A 22,782-nucleotide genomic window follows, 5' to 3' on the forward strand; every position below is an offset into this window, starting at 1 on the left:
ACAGCTTTTTAATAGTTATTCGTTGTATATTAATAGTAACTCTGAGCTCAGATTTGTTTTTGTACTATATATATACTCTGATTTATTTTTATTTGATACATTTTAGGATTTATTTATGATATTGAATTTATAGTTATATGAACAGTAAACTTTGTTACATAATTATTTAGCTAGTTTGTGTGTTTAAATATATATATATATATATATATATATATATATATATATATATATATATATATATATATATATATATATATAACACTCTGTCCTTCAGATATCCCATCCTTTCTTAGATTTTTAGTGCCCCTCTTCATTATTCATTTAATTATTTATATTCTTGATAAACAAAATAATCTAAAATATTCCATATATTTAATAGAATTATGTTCCGACATGAGAATTAAAGAGACAGTGTACACCAGAATTTTTATTGTTTTAAAAGATAGATAATCCCTTTTATTACCCATTTCCCAGTTTTGCATAACCAACACAGTTATAATAATATACTTTTAACCGCTGTGATTATCTTGTATCTAAGCCTCTGCAAACTGACCCTATTTTCAGTTATTTTGACAGACTTGCAGTCTAGCCAATCAGTGCCTGCTCCCAGATAACTTCTCGTGCACGAGCACAGTGTTATCTATATGAAATACGTGAACTAACACCCTCTAGTGGTGAAAAACTGTTAAAATGCAATCTGAAAAAGGTGGGCTTCAAGGTCTAAGAAATTAGCATATGAACCTCCTAGGTTAAGCTTTCAACTAAGAATACCAAGGGAACAAAGCAAAATTGGTGATAAAAGTAAATTGGAAAATTGTTTAAAATTACATGCTCTATCTGAATCATGAAAGTTTATTTTGGCCTAGACTGTCCCTTTAATGTTAATGCAAAAATGTAATGTGGTGTAAAATAATAGGTATAATAATTGTCCCGATATTTCTGATTCTTACACCCAAATAAATAATTGGTTTGAAAAAATGCGATTTTATGATAAAAAGTAAAATTAAAATTGACAAAATTCAAAATTCAAGTGGTTTCCCTCAACTACAGTATTATAGCAATAGTACAATTGCTACTGAAAATGGATGTTAAATAGATGTTCTCCTGCAAAAAAATACTTTTGTCTACATACCATGATGAGCCAACTATGAAGCAGCACTGTGGTATATATAATGAAAGCCATATCTGCTGCTATATCATAGCACCCCACTGAACAGTCCATGTAAATCCATTTTGCATAACATTGATTTAAAAAATGCTTATAGGAACATTAATGGGATGTTCCTCTAAACTGTAATCAATGATACTTATATTGTTTATATAATTACCAAAATTGCTTATTTACATTATTATTATCATTTATTTGTATAGCGCCGCCAAATTCCTTATTTACATAGTCATATGTACATCATAAAACACTTTGTTGATAAGTAAATTATCCCAGTCAGCTCAATTTTTTTCTGTTTTCTCTAATTTTATTGGTGGAAATTAACAAGAAAGCTCATATAGTCCCTTAACCTTCCAACCACTATAATATAATTTAATGGTTTATAACAAAATGAATAAATAAAACATTTGGAGAGCTTAAGAGCAGAACGGCATTATGCCTCAAAATGTACTGCCCCTTTAAGTCATACTGCCCTAGGCACAGGACTAGCTCCCCATGGCCAAAATTTGCTCCTGTATCTTAAAATCATTTGGCTAGATTACGAGTTGTGCGTTAGGCTTAAAAAGCAGCGTTGGCCGGTTCTAACGCTGCTTTTTAACGCCCGCTGGTATTCCGAGTCTTGCAATCAGCCAATTGGATTGAGCTGGCATTCTATTGGCTGTTCCAATCAGCCAATAGATTGCCAGCTCAATCCTACTTGCTGATTGCATCAGCCAATAGGATTTTTTCTACCTTAATTCCTATTGGCTGCTAGAATTCTATCAACCAATCAGAATTGAAGGGACGCCATCTTGGATGACGTCATTTAAAGGAACCTTCATTCAGTGTTAGCCGTTGGATGAAGAGGATGCACCGCGTCGGATGTCTTGAAGATGGACCCGCTCCGCATGGATGAAGATAGAAGATGCCGTCTGGATGAAGACTTCTGCCCGTCTGGAGGACCACTTCGCCTGGCTTGGATGAAGACTTCTCCCAGCTTCGTTGAGGACTTCGGCCCGGTTGGATGAAGACTTCTCCCGGTAAGGTGATCTTCAAGGGGTTAGTGTTAGGTTTTTTTTAAGGGGGTATTGAGTGGGTTTTAGAGTAGGTTTGGTTGTGTGGGTGGTGGATTTTAATGTTGGGGGGATTTTTAATTTTTTTTTACTGGTAAAAGAGCTGATTACTTTGGGGCAATGCCCTGCAAAAGGCCCTTTTAAGGGCTATTTGTAATTTAGTGTAGGGTAGGGCTTTTATTTATTTTGGGGGGGGGCTTTTTTATTTTGTTAGGGGGATTAGATTAGGTGTAATTAGTTTAAAAATCTTGTAATTTGTTTGTAATTATTTTCTGTAATTTAGTGTTTGTTTGTTTTTGTACTTTAGCTAATTTTATTTAATTGTATTTAATTGTATTTAATTGTATTTAATTTATTTAATTTATTTAATTATAGTGTAGTGTTAGGTGTAATTGTAACTTAGGTTAGGTTTTTTTTTACAGGTACTTTTGTATTTATTTTAGCTTGGTAGCTAGTAAATAGTTAATAACTATTTACTAACTATTCTACCTAGTTAAAATAAATACAAACTTGCCTGTAAAATAAAAATAAACCCTAAGCTAGCTACAATGTAACTATTAGTTGTATTGTAGCTAGCTTAGGGTTTATTTTATAGGTAAGTATTTAGTTTTAAATAGAAATAATTTAGTTAATGATAGTAATTTTATTTCAATTTCTTTTAATTATATTTAAGTCAGGGGGTGTTAGGTTAAGGGTTAGACTTAAGTTTAGGGGTTAATAACTTTAATATAGTGGTGGCGACGTTGGGGCGGCAAATTAGGAGTTAATAAATGTAGGTAGGTGGCGGCAATGTTAGGGCGGGCAGATTAGGGGTTAATAATATTTAACTAATGTTTGCGAGGCGGGAGTGCGGTGGTTTAGGGGTTAATATGTTTATTATAGTGGTGGCGATGTTGGGTGGCGGCAGGTTAGGGGTTAATAAGTTTAGATAGGTGGCGACTTTTTTTCAGCCGGCTTTCCTCGTTGATTCCTATGGGGAAATTGCGCACGAGCACGTTACACCAGCTCATCGCTAACGTAAGCAGCGCTGGTATTGGAGTGAGGTAAGGAGCAAAATTTTGCTCAATGCTCAATTCTTGTCTTTTTACAACGGGTTTGTAAAAACTCGTAGTACCAGCACTGCATGTAAGTGAGCGGTGAGGGAAAACTGCTCGTTAGCACCACACAGCTTCTAACGCAAAACTCGTAATCTAGCCGATAGAGTTTTAGTTAAAAATGTTTTAACCTGATATTCAAAACTTTATGGAGAGAAATGACATAAAATCTTTTTTAGACCTTGTATTGTAATGCAGGAGTATCTGTTTTACATAAAGAACACTACAAAAGCAGCATAAACAATTCTCAAGATAACATTTGTGTTTCTACATTTATTTTAAGGGCCTCGTTGTACCTACAAAATGAGAAGTTTAAATATCAGGCCTATGGAATGATATTGGGATGTACCAATGCTTTAAATTGAAGAAAACTGTTGCTGTGTAATGGTCACAAATCAGTTTAATGACTGTTAATTGCATAATCACAGATGTTAACAAGCTATTTTCGATTGATAACATATTGCTTTATATTGAGATAGTAGAAATGAAAAACTTACTGCAAACATTAAAACGATACTTTACTTTACTCTATATACAGTGTGTCTGTGTATAAATATATATATATATATATATATATATATATATATATATATATATATATATATATATATATATATATATATACTGTATATATATATATGTGCTATATTAAGAGCTGGGTGCTTCTCTTTTCATGGTTTATGTGATTCCATACTTTTTAGCCTTCTCAATCTGTTATTCTTTTTCATAACAACAATGCTTGCGTTACAGCCTATACCGACACAATCCATTCCGCCATCTGAGACCAGTAGTTATGAATTTTGCTAAAAACAAAAATGTTCCACAAAACTCATATCTAAAATTTATCAAAGTACATTAACACCCATAAATTACCTATTAACCCCTAAACCGCCACCCTCCCGCATCGCAAACACTATATTAAACCTATTAACCCCTAATATGACACCCACCCACTTTGCAACTATTAAATAAACCTATTAACCCCTAATCCACCGCCCACATCGCCAACACTATATAAACCTATTAACCCCTAAACCACCAGTCCCCACATCGTAACTAATAAACTAAACCTATTAACCCCTAAACCGCCAGACCCCCACATCGCAAAACACTAAAATAAACTATTAACCCCTAAACCAACACCCCCCAAATTAAATTAAAAGTTACAATAAAACTATATTAAAATAAATAAAAACTTACCTGTGAAATAAATAAAAAATAAAACAATTACACCTAATCTAATAGCCCTAAAAAACCCAAATAAAAACAAAATAAAAATAGTCCCTAACTTACAATAAACTACCAATAGCCCTTTTAAATGGCCTTTTGTAGGGCATTGCCCTATGTTAAACAGCTCTTTTTCCTAGAAAAAAAAGCAAAGTCCCCCCAACAGTAAAACCCCCCCACCCAACCAACCACCAAAATAAAAAAACTAAGTCTAAATAAAACCTAAGCTACCCATTGCCCCAAAAGGGGCATTGGTATGAGCACTGCCTTTAAAAGGGCATTCAGCTCTTTTACAGTGCCCATCCCTAATTTAAAAAAAAACACCCAAATTTCTTTTTAAAAAAACCCTAACACTAACCCCATAAAATCTTCTCACAGTTTCTAAAGTCCGAACATCCATCTCCATCCAGGCGGCGAGAATTCTTCATCCAGGCAGCAAAATCTTTATCCATCATGGGGGCGTCTTATATCTTCATCCCGGTGGCACGGAGGGAAGCTATCCAGGACTGGCAATGACATCCTGCGCACAGCGTCCTCTTCATACGATCACCACTGTACACAGAAGTTGAATGCAAGGTACCCATTTAAAAATGGCATATCTTGCATTCCTATTGGCTGAGATGATTCTTCAAATCAGCCAATAGGATTTCAGTAGCTCTCATCCTATTGGCTGATTTGAATTTGAAGAATCAAATCAGCCAATAGGAATGCAAGGTACGCTATTTTTAAATGGGTACCTTGCATTCAACTTCAGTGTACTGCGGTGATGGTATGAAGAGGACGCTCCGCGCAGGATGTCATCACCGGTCCTGGATAGCTTCACTCCATGCCGCCTGGATGAGGATAGAAGATGCCCCAATGATGGATGAAGATGTCGCCGTCTGGATGAAGACTTCTCGCCGCCTGGATAGAGATGGATGTCCGGAATTCAGGAACCGTGAGTAGATTTTATGGAATTTTAATTGCCATTTTTTTTTTTATTAGAATAGTTTTGTTGGGTTAATTTATAGTTTAACCCCTTAATGACCACAGCACTTTTCCATTTTCTGTCCGTTTGGGACCAAGGCTATTTTTACATTTCTGCGGTGTTTGTGTTTAGCTGTAATTTTCCTCTTACTCATTTACTGTACCCACACATATTATATACCGTTTTTCTCGCCATTAAATGGACTTTCTAAAGATACCATTATTTTCATCATATCTTATCATTTACTATAAAAAAAAATATAAAATATGAGGAAAAAATCGAAAAAAACACATTTTTTCTAACTTTGACCCCCAAAATCTGTTACATATCTACAACCACCAAAAAACACCCATGCTAAATAGTTTCAAAATTTTATCCTGAGTTTAGAAATACCAAATGTTTACATGTTCTTTGCTTTTTTTGTAACTTATAGGGCCATAAATACAAGTAGCACTTTGCTATTTCCAAACCAATTTTTTTCAAAATTAGTGCTAGTTACATTAGAACACTAATATCTTTCAGGAATCTCTGAATATCCATTGACATGTATATATTTTTTTTTAGTAGACAACCCAAAGTATTGATCTAGGCCCATTTTGGTATATTTCATGCCACCATTTTACCGCCAAATGCGATCAAATACAAAAAATCGTTCACTTTTTTACAAATTTTTTACAAACTTTTGGTTTCTCACTGAAATTATTTGCAAACCGCTTGTGCAATTATGGCATAAATGGTTGTAAATTCTTCTCTGGGATCCCCTTTGTTCAGAAATAGCAGACATATATGGCTTTAGCATTGCTTTTTGGTAATTAGAAGGCCGCTAAATGCCACTGCGCACCACACGTGTATTATGCCCAGCAATGAAGGGGTTAATTAGGGAGCATGTAGGGAGCATTTTGGGGTAATTTTAGCTTTAGTGTAGTGTAGTAGACAACCCCAACTATTGATCTAGGCCCATTTTGGTATATTTCATGCCACCATTTCACCGCCAAATGCAATCAAATAAAAAAAAAAACGTTAACTTTTTCACAATTTTAGGTTTCTCACTGAAATCATTTACAAACAGCTTATGCAATTATGGCACAAATGGTTGTAAATGTTTCTCTGGGATCCCCTTTGTTCAGAAATAGCAGACATATATGGCTTTGGCGATGCTTTTTGGTAATTAGAAGGCCGCTAAATGCTGCTGCGCATCACGCGTGTATTATGTCTAGCAGTGAAGGGGTTAATTATGTAGCTTGTAGGGAACTTGCAGGGTTAATTTTAGCTTTAGTGTAGAGCTCAGCCTCCCACCTGAAACATCAGACCCCCTGATGCCTCCCAAATAGCTCTCTTCCCTCCCCCACCCCACAATTGTCCCCGCCATCTTAAGTACTGGCAGAAACTCTGCCAGTACTAAAATAAAAGGTATATTTGGGCTTTTTTGAGGTTTTTTTTTAGCATATTTACATATGCTGCTGTGTAGGATCCCCCCTTAGCCCCCAACCTCACAGATCCCCCACCAAACAGCTCTCTAACCCTCCCCCTCTGCCTTAATGGGCGCCATCTTGGGTACTGGCAGCTGTCTGCCAGTACCCAGTTTAGAACAAAAATGTGCTTTTTTTTTTAAGAAAAATCCCTTTTTCTGTAGTGTAGCTCCCCCCACACCCAAGAACAACCCCCCACCCCTCCAAGATCCCTTTTACTAAAGTTTATTTGTTTTTTAATTTGTCCCTTTTCCCCCACAGTTACAATCTAATTTTCTGTAGTATAGCGGTTCCCACCCGCTCCCGCCCCGTGCACGCGCCCGCCCGCCACCCTCTGTGCACGCGCGCGCGCCCGTGCGCGCCCCCGTCAGCTCCGGCCCCGATCCCGCCCCCCTCCACCTTATACGGCCCATCGATGGCCGCCCACCCGCCTCCCAAGTCAGCTCCCACCCACCAACGTTACCGGCCACCGATGTCCGGTGCAGAGAGGGCCACAGAGTGGCTCTCTCTGCATCGGATGGCCATGCAGGGTTATTGCAGGATGCCTCCATATCGAGGCATCACTGCAATAACCGGAAAGCAGCTGGAAGCGAGCAGGATCGCTTCCAGCTGCTTTCCACACTGAGGACGTGCAGGGTACGTTCTCAGGCATTAACTGCCTTTTTTCTGAGGACGTACCCTGCACGTCCTCAGTCGTTAAGGGGTTAATCTTATTTTATTTTTTTATTTAACAGGTATGGTTTTATTTATTTTAAGATAGTTATATTGTGCTTTTAATTTAAGTTAGGGGGTGTTAGGTTTAGGGGTTAATAGTTTAATTTAGTGTTTTGCGATGTGGGGGTCCGTGGTTTAGGGGTTAATAAGTTTAGTTTATTAGTTACAATGTGGGGGCTGGCGGTTTAGGGGTTAATAGGTTTATTTATTACTTGTGAAATGGGGGGCCGGCGGTTTAGGGGTTAAATTTTTTATTTAGGTGCCAGCGATGTTGGGGGATGGCGGATTAGGGGTTAATAACTTTATTTAGTGTTGGTGATATCGAGGAGCGGCGGATTAGGGGTGTTTAGACTAGGTGGTTATGTTAGGGTATTAGGTTTAAATGTAACTTTATTTTCCCCATAGACATCAATGGGGTTGCGTTACAGTGATTTGCCATTCGGCAATCGTAGGTGTTTTTAGTTTTTTCTAACACTCTCTCCCCATTGATGTCTATGGGGGGAACCGTGCATGAGCATGTAAACTCAGCCCTTGGCTTTTGTGCGGTATGGAGCTTAATGCACCATAACGCACAGCAGAAGGAGGTTTTGCAGTAAGTACAATAAAACAGTGGCGCTTACCGATCCTGGGGATCCGTGTCTGGCGAGCAGTGTGTCTTCAGCGTCGGCGCAATAAGCTGTTCAGTACTTCCAGTATTTCCTGTATGGGAGCCCATCAAGAACACCTCTGTCTAAGGTGCAAACAATCCAGGAAAGAAACACTTCCGGGCTTCACACCATACCAGAGAAGAAAAATAAGAAGATGCGCAGCAGGGGTCATGTTAAAAACCACAATTTATTTGGGACACTTTTAAAAGCAAAGTGAACCGTAGCTCAATACTGACAATCCGGGGTCACAAAATGGCAAATGCAGACATGTTTCGTGTGGCTCCACCATGTTTGCAGACATGTTTCATGTGACCCCGGATTGTCAGTATTGAGCTTTGGCTCACTTTGCTTTTAAAAGTGTCCCAAATAAATTGTGTTTTTTAACGTCACCCCCTGCTGCACATCTTCTTAATTTTCTTCTCTGGTATGTGTGAATCCCGGAAGTGTTTGTTTCCGAGGTTTTGCAGTAACTCGTAATGGCAGCGCTATGGAGGTGCAGGACCGATCATTTTATTGTATCTTTACATACCTAGTATAGCGCAAAACTCGTAATCTTGGTGATTGTGAGCTATTTTGGTGGGTAGTTATTTACATTTAATTTTTGTGTCTCTTCTCTTTCTTGTGCGTCTCTTTTGCTGATTTTTCATTACCAAATGAAAACCGATTTGTTTATTGAGGTACCATGGCTTTCATTTATTTATTTAAATGACAACTAATATACCTCTTCATCTCTTTTGTTTGTTTTGGGTTCATTTGTTTTTATTTGGACTTACATATAATCTAATTGCTCATAATTTAAAATTGCACCATGGTTGTTAAGTCATGCACCCTTATTGCTAAATTATTTTATTTAATAGGTAAATCCATATGGAAAAGATTAAGAAAGGGTTATTGAAACCCACTTGCAGGGAATGGTGGGGTCAAGTCAAGGTCAAGGCTCTTGGCAGAGTGGAGGTTTTTAAGGTCTCAGAAGCTCCCTCTGGAACAAGACAAAATGTAGAAGAAAACTGTTTATATTTGATAATATAGAAAAGCATTATTGTGTGGGGTTTTGAATTTCTTGGGTTTATACCAGAATTACTGTACAATGTACGATCATGTTAAATTGCTCTTTAATGGCTTAACAAATTTGTCTGAAATGTCGCTGTGTCAGACTATCAATTTGAATTAATCCAAATCAGTCATTTTTATTCTTTATTATAACTGGAGAAAGATCCCAACCCCTTGTGATTAGAAGTCAGTCTTATTTGCTTATAAATTTGACCTTATTAGAATAAAGAAGAGCCTACAGTGTTTTCTTTTGTGTGTGTGTGTGTGTGTGTGTGTGTGTGTGATGAAGACTCATGTTAAATACTGAAAACAGATATTTGAAAATTAGCAGATATAAATGGGGAGATAATATTATTTGTTTTATTTAGTTTAATCAGAAACAAGTATCTGTATATCAGTTTGAAAAAAAGGCTTGTTTGTGAATATGTTATACCTGTATCTAAAATGTACCAGGTGCCTAATGTATGGGATATATTTATGAAAACAAAAACTGCTAGAGTTCTTATCAAGAGCTCCAATAAGATTTAGGAAATTAAAATACTGAATCTAAAGAGTGTTACTGGTTTAAATCTTATACAGGAATGCTTGTTGGTTAAAGGTACTTGGTTTGGATTTATTTTTAATCATATATAATTTATGAAAATATTTAAAGTATATGGCAAAACACATTAATGCAAGAGTTTAAATCTGCACTCAAACAAAATATATTTCTAATTTCAGTAATTGTTTACCTTTGAATATGAAAGCCTTAAACCAAGAATGTCCTTGCTATTTAGTATCTAAATTAAATTATCTAATGATCTTAAGTTTTGTTTCTTGGGTTGCTTTTTTTGGAGGAGGGAGCAATTGTTTGTACACCTGAATATTGAATGTTATTTTACAGCTCATTCAACTTAAATGATTAAAAATATGATACATTTTATAATTTAATGTAAATTTCTATTTCATTCTAATGAAGTTGTCTTCAATAAAAGATGTAATTTAAAAAAAAAATCATATAATCATTATTTTATTATCTTTGTAATTACATTTTTAAATAAGGTTTTTAGTCACTTTATCATCACAGTGCACATTTAAAGCACCAGTATATTCCCCTTTATCTCTCCAGAACACTGGGCAATATTTAAATAGGAATTATACATTCATTTGGAGTGAGGCTATTTGAAGTTTCTCAATATCTTGGAATTCTTACTCTGGATTGTAATATATATGGTAATTATTTAGATATGTATTTTGTAATATTTTGTAATATTTAGTTTCTCAATGGGAATTCAGAGTTTATGGTGTATTGTGGAATACTTCAAACTCATTTACAGTATGTGTTTGACTTTGTAAACGGCATTGTATCATAAAGGGCTAGATTACGAGTGGTTCACTTACTGTAGCACCCAAGTGATATAGGTTATTTCTCAGCTTTTTGTGTGAGACAGAAATAGTGAGTGTATTATGAGTTGAACGTAAATGCTTTAACTTAAACGCAATCAAATTTAACGTGTGTTGCGTTAATGCGATTTCAGAGCACTGGTTAACTGTTAGAAAGGCAAAAAAGTTGAAAAAAACACATCAAAAATACATTTAATCATACAGTTACGCTCATCACTGTCGATAAAAATTATCTTAAAAAATTGCATTAAAAATTTATAAAGGCTCAAAGATATGAGGTCTTAAGTGTTTGACAAAAAAGGCAGACGGGTCTTAACATAGAGATATAAACAGACAAATGCCTAAATATAAATATAAATATAAATATAAATATAAATATATATATATATATATATATATATATATATATATATATATATATATATATATATAAATTTATACAATGCAAAAGGGTACCAGCACACACTTTACTAAACGTTCATCATCCGGGGTGCACTTCAAATAAATCATATAGAAAGTAGGCAATGGGAAAGCACTCACCGTAGTAAAAAGGATTCTTTATTCAAAAGTTTAAGTTTTCGGGGTTGCCCCCATCCTCAGACCAACAGCACAAACACACCACTCACCTATTTCAAAGGAAACCCATCACCGTGTAATTGCAATCAGCTGAGCCCCTGCAGTCTGTCAAGCACTACAGCGCATGCACAAACCCACTACGGAGCACAGCTGAGGACAAACCTAGCCTCTAACAACACCATCACCATAGTAACATCATAACACCACCGTGATACTTTTTAGAATTAAAAACAAACATAGCCGCCAAACATACACAACCGTCCTTAATGCCAGCAATAATTGCAGTACCATTAAACATAAAGATCAGCATGTAATGAGTCAGGTGTTAACTAGGAACATAATAGTGCCGGAGCCAGCCAAGCGTTGCCTAGCAACCAAACAACAATACGGACCAACTCAATTGCGTATAAAACACACCCACAAACTCACCGTACTCTGCAGTTAGCCGCAATAATATTTCTATCTCCACCTCCGAGTTAAAACACTAATATACAATACGAATCTACATACTTCCAATTCAACCCCAGACACCACTCATGAGAGCGTAACCATACAACCATCCTCTGTCAGATATACCCAACATCCTGTCAAACATACCCATACAAAAAATTTACCTATCCATCCAATCACAACTCTCTAACAACACTTTAACAAACAGTACAAGTTATTGATCAATCACCCCATAACATAAATATACCTAATACGGCACAATATATATGATACCTTCTGGATTTAAATACAACATGCCAATGTTGCACAATTGCTTTGTATACCCTCAACACTATATTTATTAGCAATAGGGTATTCTTCAAGGGAAGTTACTACCAACTTATCTTACATCTCAAATCTTACTTTATGCAATATAACACTCTCCATTCTGCCCCCAGTCATATCTATACACTCATATCACACCTCTAACATACCACTACCGCACCCTCTCCCTAACGCAAAAACATCACAAACTCAGCCAAAACATCTCACAAACATAACTATACCCATACATTACTAGAATAAGAGCCCAACAGTCACACAAAATACAAACTCTAAAACCAACTCTACTAGACCTAACCACAAAAACGACCACTAGTTTCATCACCACATCATCAGGTATTCATGCCTGGCCTCTAGTGACATACTAATCTTATTGCTTTTAGCATTCTAGAACTAGCACACACTAACCATCCATCTCACACTACACACATTCATCAACCAACCCATATCCATTCCATAAAACCATCACAGCCATACCAACCACACACTAAAACACACATCAAACAGAATCCTTTTTACTACGGTGAGTGCCTTCCCATTGCCTACTTTATATATATATGTATATATATATATATATATATATATATTTATGTTTATATGTGTATAAATATGTATTAACAGACATATATACACATATAAACACATAAATATATATGTCTACATTGGAGCCCTTAGCAGCAGATGAAAACATGAAATATGATATTTATTCAATATTCATATTTAATAAAGTATTTAACTATGTATGTACTGTAATTATTTCACGTTCCTATGTTCTTCACATAGTGGAATTCTTCTAAGTATATATAACTTTTTAGTTTCAACTTATATTATGAGCGCAACTCAACAAAAAAACTCCATCTAGCGAGGTTAAGACGCAAGGGGGAGCGCTAAATAGCAAACCACTCATAATCTAGCCCAAAGTGTGTTATATATAGATACAAATCCTCGAATGCAATGCATGCCTACTATTTTTTTTTTATCATGCTACCTGATATCTTTTTTTGATATCATATTGTTTGTGATAAATTATGTAGATAATGATGTTTGATATTTAAGGTTAAGAGCTACAGTGTCTCTGAAATCTTTATGGTGATCAATGTAGCTAGCACCTAGGCAGTATTTTCAGACTGTTGGTCCTGTTAATAAAAAAAAAACTGACTGTGAGAAGATTTTGAAAAAGACGTCCATCATAATGTATGCAGATTAAAGGGACAGTGTACTAAAAAAATATTACATCCATTTGCATTTTGCCTTAAAATGTGAAGTAAAAGATGTTTAAACTTAAACAGTAGTTAATACAGCTGAATCCCTTCTGCACCTATTCATTTTCATTGGCTGACAGGCACCTCCCACTAATGCTTACTGGCAGATATACACTTTCACTTAATGCTTATTGGTTGAAAGGTTATTACATACTGATAATGTCTGGAACTGATATGTATATGTGCAGCTGTCTGTATGGTTCTTTTATATTCCTCCCTGTATGTATAACTCAACATGTTTATGCAGATAGATACCTTTATGTCAGCATATGCTTTAAGTATACTTATGTCTCTCCACTGCCTGTTTTCTTATGCTGGCTGTTGTCAGTCCTTGACACATTCCACCTCCAACTACCTCATGATTTTACAACAACCCCCCATTTCCCTGTACTCAGACCTCTGAAACACTTTTTTGTTCCTTTAAGTATCATGTGATTCAATATATAATCTTTCAATTCCATTTTACTAATCTGTATTGCTTCAGACCTGAGGAAGCTAGGAAACCCTGAAAAGCTTGGTTTTTTTTAAATGTATTGTATACCATAAAAGGTATCAATACTTACTGGAATACCCTTTGTACTTGGCGTCTCAAATGTGTATATATATATATATATATATATATATATATATATATATATAAATAAATCACAAAAGCGCATGCGCGAAACGCGTCAGGTGTTAATGTCTTGGCTTCACCTATGTACTAGCACTTTGCCAATAAACTGGTTTTGAACTGACCTTGGTTGGAGTTCCGGCCTCTATTTGTCCTCCTTTGGGAATTTTCTGCCTTATATATATATATATATATATATATATATATATATATATATATATATATATATATATATATATATATATATATATATATATATATATATATAAATAAATCACAAAAATTCAAAAATTGCACTCTCACTTCCAATAGTAACTACCAGGGCGCTAACAAAATATCAATAAAATCCAAGTAAAGGCAAACACTCTCTGAAATTTTTAAAGTTCCATTTAATATTCACAAAGCATAGGGATGTTACATCACTATGCTTTGTGCATATTAAATGGCAATTTAAAAATTCCAGAGAGTGTTTGCCTTTACTTGGATTTTATATAAATATATATACTGTATAATCTCTTACATTCATGTTTTTCTTTTTTAACTTTACTTGATGTTTCTCTTCCTCATTTTCTTTCTCTCTCTCTGTCTTTTTGAGCTGGATTATTCGGCACCTTAGGCTGCTGAGGGGTGATATCGGGTTCAAAATTCATCTCTCTTCTATAGCATTTGCTTAATGGGGATTCCTGCCATTAACGTTAATAGTGCCTTAATAAATAATATGTAGCACAGGAAATGAGAACTGCTAGCAAATCAGAAAAGCAGTAATTACTAACGCAACACTTAAAGGGACACTGTACCCAAATTTTTTCTTTTGTGATTTAGATAGAGCATGCAATTTTAAGCAACTTTCTAAGTAACTCCTACTATCAAATTTTCTTCATTCTCTTGGTATCATCATTTGAAAAGCAAGAATGTAAGTTTAGATGCCGGCCCATTTTTGGTGAACAACCTGGGTTGTCCTTGCTGATTGGACAGCACCAATAAACATGTGCTCTCCAGGGTTCTGAAACAACAATTGGATGGCTCCTTAGCTTAGATGCCTTGTTTTTTAAATAAAGATAGCAAGAGAACGAAGAAAAATTGATAATAGGAGTAAATTAGAAAGTTGCTTAAAATTGCATGCTCTATATGAATCGATAAAGAAAAAATTTGGGTTCAGTGTCACTTTAAGAATAATATTTTCAACATGGGTCAAGGAAATGCTTGTAATTATAAAGTATTCACGTCTGTTGTATGCAGATTAAGTTGTCTCATTGAATAGAAATACAACTGTCTCAGAAACCTCACAGGCATGAACAAAGAACTGGCCGTGGGAGTTCTGAGGCGTGGTCAAGGTTCTTTGCCTAAACTGTATGTGTCAAGGCCAGTTAAAAATCTCTTCGAAATTTGAGAAGCTGCCATGTTGCTGTCATTTTTTGTTTCACCAATGAGTTGTATTGAATCTAGGCAATTATTTCTCTCTTTATCACTCTCAGTGATACATTAATTAGTTGACTAGTTCATTATTTTTCCAGTCATGTAAATTAAAATATTAATTTGTGATAGATACATTTGTGATTATAAGTTGACTGTATTAGTTTATTTTGGTGAGAAAAGCACGTTACTTATTATCTTCCTTTATCATGTTTTATCATAGGCTGATTTTAATTTTTGTTAATTCTTTGTTTTGTTTTTTTCTTCTTGTAACAGGTGCAGAACATATCTCAGTCTATGGAAGTATTGGATTTACGGACCTTTAGAGATCTTCAGTATATTCGGAACACAGAGTCCTTAATGAAAGTTTTGGATTCTAAGCTAAGAGCCACAGACAGCCAGAGAAGTATTAATGCCAAAAGCTTTCAGGTACATTAAATTTAAATTCTGCCAATTATCTCTAAGGTACAATTTGCATCATTATATGGTATAATGTAGCTTTTGTCTGATTTGTTGTATTATTTGAAATTTTATCAATATTTTATTTCTAAAAGTAATTTCAAGCAGTAAATATTTTAGAGAATAACAGATTTTTTTAGTAGAAAAAATCTGTAGTCTAGATAAAAATATTTTTTTTATTTACAACATTTAATTAAATAATTTATTTACAGCATTGGATTTTTATGCAAGGTCCTTTTTAAACTCTGCGTTTAACCTATTGCATAATTGTGCTGCTCCAGATAAGGAGGTAGTTGATTATTTATGATCAGCACATATTTCATTTTTTACATTTGTTAGGAATACAATAAATGTGTGATCCCTTTAATGTAATTAAATGTAATTGATTTGTTCATGAAGTTAAAAGTGTTCATCTAAAAGTGGTAAAGGCTTTTCCTGCAGGTGGGAAATTTTTCAAATGTACATTATTCAATAATGATCTAGGAATGTCTTTGTCAGCTGACTGATTCCTGTGTCCGACAATAAATATGTAAGGCAAACAAAATTTTATTCTTCAACCATCATTTTTTTAAACATTTAGCTTTTTTTTTTTTTTTGCTGCTAGCTACTAGTTTAACTTTATGCTGCTGTCCAGCTGATCTTCTGCTGCCCTGAAGGTGTTCCCCTTAGAAAATACAGAGTAAATGGATTTTTGTTAACAGATTCATTCTGAAGGAGCCTACAAGCAAATATTGACCCAAAAAAGGGGCAATTCTTTTTTTTTTGTTTGTGCCTAGTGTTTAACACCTTTGCAGGGGGTAATACACTCTGGGCTTCAGTAATCAATCAGTGGAAGCTGATTTGGAGCTCTTGCAGGGCAGACTTCCTAATCAGATGTAAATGAGTTAAAGGGATATGAAACCCCAAATTTTTCTTTCATGATTCAGATATAGGGGCCCATTTATCAAGCTCTGAATGCAGCTTGAAGGCTCGCCAGAAACAGCTTCTCCATAACCCTGTCCGCCTGCTCTGAGCAGGCGGACACACATCGCCGAAAATCAACCCGATTGAGTATGATCGAGTTGATTGACACCTCCCTGCTGGCGGACGATTGGCCACAAATCTGCAGGGGACAGCGTTGCACCAGCAGTTCACAAGAGCTGCTGGTGCAATGCTGAATACGGAGACCGTATTGCTCTCCGCATTCAGCGAGGTCTGGCGGATCTGATCCGCACTGTCGGATCAGGTCCACCAGACCTTTGATAAATCTCCCCCATAGCATGCAATTTTAAACAACTTTCTAATTTACTTCTACTATCAATTGTTCTTTGTTCCCTTTGTATTTTTTGTTGAAAAGCAGGGATGTATATGCTCCAGAGCCGGCCCATTTCTGGAGCACTATATGGCAGCAGTTCAGCAAGAATGTTATCCATTTGCAAGAGCATTAGATGGCAGCACTATTTCCTGCCATGTAATGTTACAGACACCTAACCAGGTATCTCTTCAACACAAGATATTTGGGGAACTAAGCAAATCTGATAATAGAAGTAAATTGGAAACTTTTTAAAAATGGTGTGCTCTGTCTAAATCACAAAAGACATTTTTTGGGTTTCATATCCCTTTAAAACACTCCCAGCTCATTGGCTTGGAATGATTGAGTGACCATGTTCTCTTGTGATTGGTCACACAAGAACAGGGGGCAGAGCTGCATTGTTAAACGCGGGAAGCAAATGTACAATGGCTGCTGCTCATTCAAAGCAGTCACAGGGGGGAATAAATTCTTGTTGGGAACCCTGTTAATCCGTCATTTAATAAAAGGAGCATTAGTATAAGAATCATTGTTCCTAAGAATTAATCATTGTTCCTAAGAATTAACTGCTGCAATGAAATAGAATATTTGAGCTTTATATTCTGTCTAGATAAATTGAGAAGATAGGATGATTTAGTGCAAACATCCTCAAACGTGGCCCTCCAGAGGTTTTGGAAGTACATTTCCCATGATGCTCAGCCAAATTTTCTTTGTTTTTTTGTTATTTTTTGTTCAAAAGCAGGAAGGTGAGCTTAGGATAGTGCACATGTCTGCAGCACTATGGAAGCAGTTTGCAACAATGTTATACATTAGCAAGAGCACTAGAGGACAGCACTGTTTCCTGTCATGTAGTGTTCCAGACATGTCCACGTTATCTATCTAGATACATCTTCAACAAAGAAGAACATGAGAACGAAGCAAATTTGATAATAGAAGTAAATTGAAACCTTTATTTAAAATTGTATTCTCTGTCTGAATCATGAAAGAAAATGTTTGGGTTTCATGTCCCTTTAAACCAAGAATGACTATATAAAATTCAAGACATCGATTAATAGCAATAATTGGCCAGGAAAAAACGCATTATATAGAGCAAGCAAGAGAAGCAATAAGAGAGTAATAAGGTTATTCTGATATAATTCTTTATTCTGATTTCTCTGCATTTTACATCTCTCTTGTTAAGAGGAAGATACCTTGTTGCCAAATAATGTTTCCAGCTCTTGAAACTGACCTCACAATGTCCCTACACCCACTCACAGTGTTCGCCACAGCTGAGGTACTAAATCAATTTTCAGGATTATTAAATTTGCGCAGCTTTAGCAAGACTGTATCTGTCTGAATTTCATGATTTAAAGTCAGAATGCAGCTGGCAGCTTAGACACATTGAATCCTTAATGTGCCACAGGAAACCTGGGAGACAGAGCACAGATGTGTCAAATCACTTATATTTATGTGTTTATAATGCATATATTTCATCTTTGAAGGTAGATTTCTACCAATATCTAAGGACTTGAACACTGTCCACAGCAATGGGGCTTTGATTAAATGGACGTCGAAACTCAAAAAGTAGTTTGTCATAATAGGTTTAACTATTCATAGTGAAAAACATTGCAGTACACTTTCATTAGTATTTTTAACTGCTTTTCCTGTCATTTAAATTTGAATATTGTAGACTTACATGTAGCATAGTGATTGATATTTGCAGCAGCTTGTTTTATATCTTTAATATGTTACGTAGAAGGAGATAAGATAAAATAACACTCAAAAGACAATTCACTGAATTGCACAATAATTATATGTAGACATTTTGCAATTGTGATTTGTTTCTGGAGCATACATAAGCAAATTTCCTTAATTGTCCTTTAAAGGGACATTATCCTCAGGCATGGTACCCAAGGATTGGCGTAAAGCTGGTGTGGTGCCACTCTTCAAAAAGGGAAGTAGGGATGATCCAGGAAGCTATAGACCAGTTAGTCTGACATCAATAGTGGGGAAGATACTTGAAGGGATTATAAGGGATTATATTGATGAGCATATTCGTGTAAACAAGATTATGAGTTCTAATCAGCATGGTTTTATGAGAAATAGATCATGTCAAACTAATCTAATTAGATTCTATGAGGAAGTAAGTAAAAATATAGATAAAGGGGAATCAGTTGATGTGATATACTTAGATTTTGCAAAGGCCTTTGATACATTGCCACATGAGAGATTAATGCACAAAATTAAGGGACTGGGAATAGCTGAAAATGTTAGTTTGTGGATAAATAACTGGATAAAAGATAGGGAGCAACGAGTAGTAGTAAATGGATCATACTCAGATGGACAAAGGTAATCAGTGGAGTACCCCAGGGATCAGTGCTGGGCCCTATTCTTTTTAATATTTTTATAAATGACTTGGAGCTAGAATTAAATAGCGATATCTCTATTTTTGCAGATGATACTAAGTTAAGTAAGGTCATTAGGTCAGAGCAGGATGAACTTTCGTTACAAAGGGACCTGCAAAAATTAGAAGTATGGGCAGGTAAATGGAAAATGAGATTTAATAGGGGAAAATGCAAGGTTCTACATTTTGGAAGAAAAAATAAACAGGCAACGTATTATTTAAATGGGACAAGACTGAGCCAAACACAGGAGTAAAGGGATTTGGGGGTAATAATAGATAACAAGCTAAAGATGGATGCACAATGCAGGGCAGCAGCTTCAAAGGCTAATAAGATACTAGCATGTATTAAAAGAGGCATTGACTCACGGGAGGAAAGCATAATTCTGTCACTATATAAAGCCCTGGTAAGACCTCACCTTGAGTATGGAGTGCAGTTCTGGGGACCAATCGCAAAAAAAGATATTGCAGAACTAGAAAAAGTTCAGAGAAGGGCCACAAAGCTAATAAGGGGATTGGAGAATTTAACCTGTGAGGAGAGGCTAGTCAAACTGGGTCTGTTTTCATTAGAAAAAAGGCGCTTAAGAGGTGACGTGATTACTTTATATAAATATATTCAAGGCCCATATACAGAGATGGCAGAAGCTCGCTTTATTCCAAGAAAATTGTTTGCGACCAGAGGTCACAATTTAAGGTTGGAGGAGAGGAGATTTAATCTCCTGCAACGGAAACGTTTTTTCACTGTAAGAGCAATAAAATTGTGGAACTCATTACCAAAAAAGGTAGTGAATGCCAATACCCTAGATACATTTAAAAATTATTTGGATACATTTCTGTCTATAAACAAAATTCATGGATATGATTGCTAGTATTAAATGGGTAACCTTTTAGTGGGATTATTTAAGTTTAACTGGAACTTTTTGTATATATTTTAGATTTGTATAAGTTGAACTCAATGGACTTCTATCTTTTTTCAACCTCATCTACTATGTATTATAGGGAGTTGTACGATGGCTTCTGCTGTTAAATTGACAGCAGTTCTCTTTGTGTGGGTTAACACCTAGGGTTCCATTTCCCAACCAATGATTGCTGCTTTAGAGGTCAATTGTTTCAGGCTTAAGACCGCTGCTCCTTAACCTGTCTGCCACCTAAAAGGTGGAGGATTGAAATCATCCTGATCCAATTAGGATGATTGTCAGACCCTGCTAGAGGTCCACTGACTTTAGTATTTCTAACTACTTTGGTGCAAGGAAGTCTGCAATGCACTGCTTGGGAATACATTTGGTATGTGTGTGTTAAACTCCTTTGCAGAGGTTAAACAGAGTCAAAGTATTTTTTTTTACTAAAATGCTGTATTGCAATGGAGCATTTAATTATGGCACTAGAATGTCCCTATAAATGAATAGGATATCTTGTTTTACAAGTAGCAGCTATAAATTAAGTATGTAAAATTGTAATGCTACAAGAGAATATACAGCTATATAAAATTCAGAACATCTATTAAACTGAGCAATTTGTGGACTTGAACAGAGGCATCAAACAGAGGAGAAAGTAAAGCCATAACATAGTTATATGCTGATGCTGATAAAAATGATGTATTCTTATTTCTTTCATGTAATTGGCAAGAGTCCATGAGCTAGTGACGTATGGGATATACAATCCTACCATGAGGGGCAAAGTTTCCCAAACCTCAAAATGCCTATAAATACACCCCCCATCACACCCACAATTCAGTTTTACAAACTTTGCCTCCTATGGAGGTGGTGAAGTAAGTTTGTGCTAAGATTTCTACGTTAATATGCGCTTCTCAGTATTTTGAAGCCCGATTCCTCTCAGAGTACAGGGAATGTCAGAGGGACGTGAAGAGAGTATCACCTATTGAATACAATGATTTTCTTAACTGGGGTCTATTTCATAGGCTCTCTGTTATCGGTCGTAGAGATTCATCTCCTACCTCCCTTTTTCAGATCAACGATATACTCTCATATTCCATTACCTCTACTGATAACTGTTTCAGTACTGGTTTGGCTATCTGCTATATGTGGATGGGTGTCTTTTTTGGTAAGGATGTTTTTTATTACTTAAGACACCCCAGCTATGGTCTGGCACTTTATGCATTTATATAAAGTTCTAAATATATGTATTGTACTTATATTTGCCATGAGTCAGGTTCATGTATTTCCTTGTGCAGACTGTCAGTTTCATATTTGGGAAATAAACATATTAAGAAATATTTTTTTTTTCTTACCTGGGGTTTAGTCTTTTTTTTCAAATTGACTACTTTTTTCTTACAAATTGCGGGAAACATTAGGCCCGCAGGTGCGCCAAATGCTAGACTTCATTGCGTCATTCTTGGCGCGAGAATTTTTTAGTGCGAAGAGTACGTCCGTTGACGCAAGTTCGTCATTTCTGGCGTCGTAGTTGACGCGGAAGCCTTACACGCGGTTGCGTCGTTAGTGACGCAAGTGTGTCATTTCCGGATATTGTTGGCGCCAAAAAAAATTCTCCTATGTTGTGCGTCATACTTGGCACCAAATTTTTCATTAATTTTATACCCCATTGCTGTTTGCCTCTTGCCTTTCTCTATGTCAGAGGGCTATGCTGTTTGCATTTTTTCCCATTCCTGAAACTGTCATATAAGGAAATTGATAATTTTGCTTTATATGTTGTTTTTTTCTTTTACATTTTGCAAGATGTCTCAATCTGATCCTGCCTCAGAAGTATCTGTTGGAACTCTGCTGCCTGACATCGGTTCTACCAAAGCTAAGTGCATTTGTTGTAAGATTGTGGAAATTATATCTCCGGATGTCATTTGTAATAGTTGTCATGATAAACGTTTACATGCAGAGAATGTATCCAACAGTAATAGTACATTGCCAGTTTCAGTTCCTTCAACTTCTAATGTACATGATATGAATTTTAAAGAATTTGTTACTGATTCTATTCAGAAGGCTTTGTCTGCATTTCCGCCTTCGAATAAACGTAAAAGGTCTTTTAAAACTTCTCATAAAGTTGATGACATTTCAAATGACCGACAACATAATGATTTATCCTCCTCTGATGAGGATTTATCTGATTCAGAAGATCCCTCCTCAGATATTGACACTGACAAATCTACTTATTTGTTAAAAATAGAGTATATCCGTTCTTTGTTACTTTGGATATTGAGGAAGCTAGTCCTCTTGACATTAAGACTAGTAAATGTTTAAATGCTGTTTTTAAACCTCATGTGGTTACTCCAGAGGTTTT

General features: G+C 35.7%; 1 protein-coding gene across 2 annotated transcripts in view; it reads left to right on the forward strand.

The window, feature by feature from the left end:
* OLFM2 (olfactomedin 2) overlaps nt 1-22,782 on the forward strand; it is a 576,857-nt gene that overhangs the window by 405,295 nt on the left and 148,780 nt on the right. For both annotated transcript variants that reach the window (XM_053717919.1, XM_053717918.1), the window contains exon 3: nt 15,683-15,835. In XM_053717919.1, the coding sequence (XP_053573894.1) occupies nt 15,683-15,835 (153 nt within the window). The remainder of the gene's footprint in view (nt 1-15,682; nt 15,836-22,782) is intronic.

Source organism: Bombina bombina, chromosome 6, assembly GCF_027579735.1.
Source record: "Bombina bombina isolate aBomBom1 chromosome 6, aBomBom1.pri, whole genome shotgun sequence".
Taxonomy (NCBI): Eukaryota; Metazoa; Chordata; class Amphibia; order Anura; family Bombinatoridae; genus Bombina; species Bombina bombina.